We start from the raw sequence: 3743 nt of genomic DNA, 5'->3' as shown, positions 1-3743 counted from the left end.
TTTGGGTTGAAGTGAAACCCTAATTTCTTTTTGGATTTGATCTCGATTTGGATTTGATCTCGATTTGGGTTGAAGTGAAACCCTAATTTCTTTTTTGGTATCTGTTAGTTCAATAAAAAAACAGGACCAAAGCATACAGGGTTAAAAGGGTAATTTGTTAACATTTACCAAACAACAATATTTCATTCAGGACTTAACCATTCTGACCCTCTTAACCATTCTGACCACTTAGCCATTCTGCACCAAACCATTCAGCAACTGCCAAACAGCCCCTTACTGAATTCAATTTTAATAGCTGAATCAGAACCCGTTGGTGTGCTAGTTTTCTGGACCAAGTATGCAGATTATGTGAGTTATATATATAAATGTCTGGAGTACAATCATAAAGACGATTGATGTGATGAATGCAGCCTGATCTTGCTGCTAAGATAACGGGAATGCTGTTGGAGATGGATAACTTGGAGGTGCTATTGTTGTTGGAATCACCGGAAGCTTTAGCATCGAAAGTTGAAGAAGCTGTGCAGGTGCTGGAGTTATCTAATAAGACGAAAGTATCAAGCCAGCAGCAAGAAAGCCTTCACCCGAACTTGTTATCTGCCCAAGTCGCAGTCAACTAATTAATACGATTCTTGGCCACCATCTCAATGGCCTAGCTTGGTGAAATCTATCTATTTGTGTTGGTATACATTAAACACATCAAAATTTGATCTTGGCTTGAATTGTTGCTGTAAACATTGGCACCTAAGCCACACTCGTAGATGAACTTATGGTATTCGAACTACATTTTGATCATAACGTTATTTGAAATTTTGATCGTTAAATGTTGGCAGATTTCTGAATCGCCTTCATGCATTGTAGTTAACGAAGTCGAAGCCTATATATCGAGATTTACTGGACATGCACATGATTAACCTATGCTTGTTTTGTTTTGTTTTGTTTACCGTATTCGTTGATTCTTGTAGTTTGTTAATTAAATTTGTGTTGTGCAAGTCGGGATCTTCATGAAAACAAGGGATAGAGATAAGGTCTCATAATCACTCAAAATACGTTAAGTCAAATAGATGTAACCCAATAAAGTTGTATATATTTCGTTTCATGAGACGACAGATGATCGATAATTCGGAATGATCCACGACACGAAGACATGGTGTAGTTGTTTGCAATCATTTTGAAGCAGGTTTGAAATTGAAGCTTGCTCTTAATATTGTGATTAGCTCAAGAAGCTAATATTTGGCTCGAGACCCCAATGATTTTCCTTATAATAATGCTCGAGTTTAGTTTCAAATGGTTTATAAATGTTTCAAATAATTCATTTAAACTCTGTCGAAATGATTGACGATTAAATAAAAAGATCGTATCTCGAAAAGATTGGGGAAAGTGAAAGGTAAACAAACTTCCTCACCAAGGCCATACACTTATTTTTTATTTTCAAATTTTTAATCATATTTTATGTAAATTAAACCAATTTAGAACTTATAGAAGAGTGCTCGCGCAATGTAGCGAGACACATCTCGATTTTAATGTTCTATTTTATTATTTGTCTCTGTCGATGTTATTAATACGATTTTATGTGTTTTTAAGAAAGCAATAATGATTTTATTTTTTAATAAAATTTAAATTTGAATATATCATAAAAAAATTTAAAAGAATATATTAATGTTAATATCAAATCAACTATTTAAAAGTTCTCATTTTTTATGTAATTTCTTTAATTTATTTTTTATTATAATTTCATTTAAGTTTAATAATAAAATAATATTTATCCTGTATTTGATTATGTTTATCTGCAATTAGTTACACGAATTCAGATATGGAGTGTTAATAAGTTGTACTCACTCACAATCTACTTATAATCTTGAGTTTTAARTAATATGCATTAATAAACAGTACTTTACGTTAATAAGTTGTGGTCTGGTAGAATAATTATAATTATTTTCTGATCAAAATTAATACTAGCCTGATACCTTGCCAACCAGTTCATACCTACCACTATATCAAATTCCTTCATCGGCATGGGAAATAACCAGATCGGAAGCTCACAACCCTCAAAAACAATAATGCAGTTATTGAATACTTTAGTAACAGTTTCCTGACTATTAGCAGTATCAACTACTAATTTTTCATCAAATAACACAGAATTCAAACATGCAATTTGAGCAAACAATGGTGATACAAACGAAAAGTTTGCACCAGAGTCAAATAACACCTTAGGACGTATTGAATTCAGAAGGAATGTACCTGTTACTATATCTGGGGTTGCTTCTGCCTCGTTCTTTGTCATTTGGAACGATCTACCCCTGGTTCCACTCTGGCTTCCCCTCGGCGCACTAAGCCTTCCACGGTTACTGGGAATATTTCCTCCCATTATGTCACACCCCGCTAAAACGGAAACACGAGATGTAACAGGCAAGCGAATCACAGCAACAATTAATAAATAACACCTTTTACTTTTTCAAACAAAATAAAATGAGTTCAACATCATAACCAAATTTATTTCAAATACTTCTTTTACAAAAGCTTCCATTGCGAACTTAATCAGTTTTCCACAAGTATGCTCCCCAAAATACTTCATTTTCTTACTTCTTACCTGAAAAGCATATCTATGGTGGTGCATAATTAATGAACGATACAAAACAATAAAAGATCAGTGGTTATATTTGATAGCAAAATAAAAAGTATGAAATATAACACAGATTGATCAAGAATATTGTATATAGGGGTGCTTAAAAACCCGATCATCCCGATTAATCCAAACCCAATCCAATGTGAAATAATCCAACTAGAAGCAACCCGATATTTATCGAGTTGTAAAATATTTAAACTGTAGGTATTGGATTAACATTGAGTTACGGTTATTTGAATCTAACTCAACCCGATAATTTAATATGATTGTTGTATCCCTATTAATATGTACATAAAAAAATTACACTGTCATGAATCATCTTCATGTGTATATTAGACAATTTAACCATCACATACCCTCTTCATATTCATATTTTTTCGATCTCATCTCGACCTCTATATAACTACTTCTTTTATATATATATTCTTAAAATTTGAATATAGATATATGTAAATTGAAAAAAATAATTGAATATGACATATTTAAAATTTAAGAAGTATGTATAAATTGTACCAAATGGTTAATGATGAAAAATGATTATAAGTAGAGAAAACAACATGTTCAAGGTTAGAAGAATATTTCAATATACCAAAGTATCAATCCGACAAAACCATACGGTTTGAGTTGGGTTACACTTTAGTTTGGATTAAATTATTTCAAACCATAAATATTAGGTTCAATTGTTCAAATGTCTCCGTTCACCCATAAACATCCCTAATATTATATACACTATAAATCGTGTATTGTCCATGTTCCCATCTCCGAGAGGGTTAAGTTAGTGTATCCATGTATCCAACCCGACCCGAGACGTATATGAAAGCATCGTCGTTAACTGAGTCGGATGAACCGAATACCCACCGGAAAACGGGTCAAACAGCCATCCCTAGTTACCTACACAAGTCCTTACCAAAACATGTGCCACAAGCATAGTGCGTATGTTCGGCGGCTAGTTTTGTTTCTTAATGTGGTGGGTGCACAATGAGCAATCTGACTGCCTACCCGGTCAACAGTGACGTGGAGCTATCTCATTCGTCCACAACATCACCTACCTGTACCTGGAACAAAACTCCGAGAACCCTCAAATCCTTTTCAGCCCTGTCGAAAGCCATTAGTCTTTCTC

At 33.6% G+C, this 3743-nt stretch overlaps 1 protein-coding gene across 1 annotated transcript in view; it reads left to right on the top strand.

The window, feature by feature from the left end:
• LOC112522056 (polyadenylate-binding protein 7-like) overlaps nucleotides 1-892 on the top strand; it is an 8149-nt gene extending 7257 nt beyond the window's left edge. The window contains exon 10 of the mRNA XM_025131122.1: nucleotides 411-892. Within this exon, the coding sequence (XP_024986890.1) occupies nucleotides 411-617 (207 nt within the window). The 3' untranslated portion in view covers nucleotides 618-892. The remainder of the gene's footprint in view (nucleotides 1-410) is intronic.
• The last annotated feature ends 2851 nt before the right edge of the window (nucleotides 893-3743 follow it).

Source organism: Cynara cardunculus (genome assembly GCF_001531365.2).
Source record: "Cynara cardunculus var. scolymus isolate 2C chromosome LG 11, CcrdV1, whole genome shotgun sequence".
Lineage (NCBI taxonomy): Eukaryota > Viridiplantae > Streptophyta > Magnoliopsida > Asterales > Asteraceae > Cynara > Cynara cardunculus.
The sequence above is the reverse complement of the archived record's forward strand: the minus strand, read 5'-3'. Positions and strand labels throughout refer to the sequence as shown.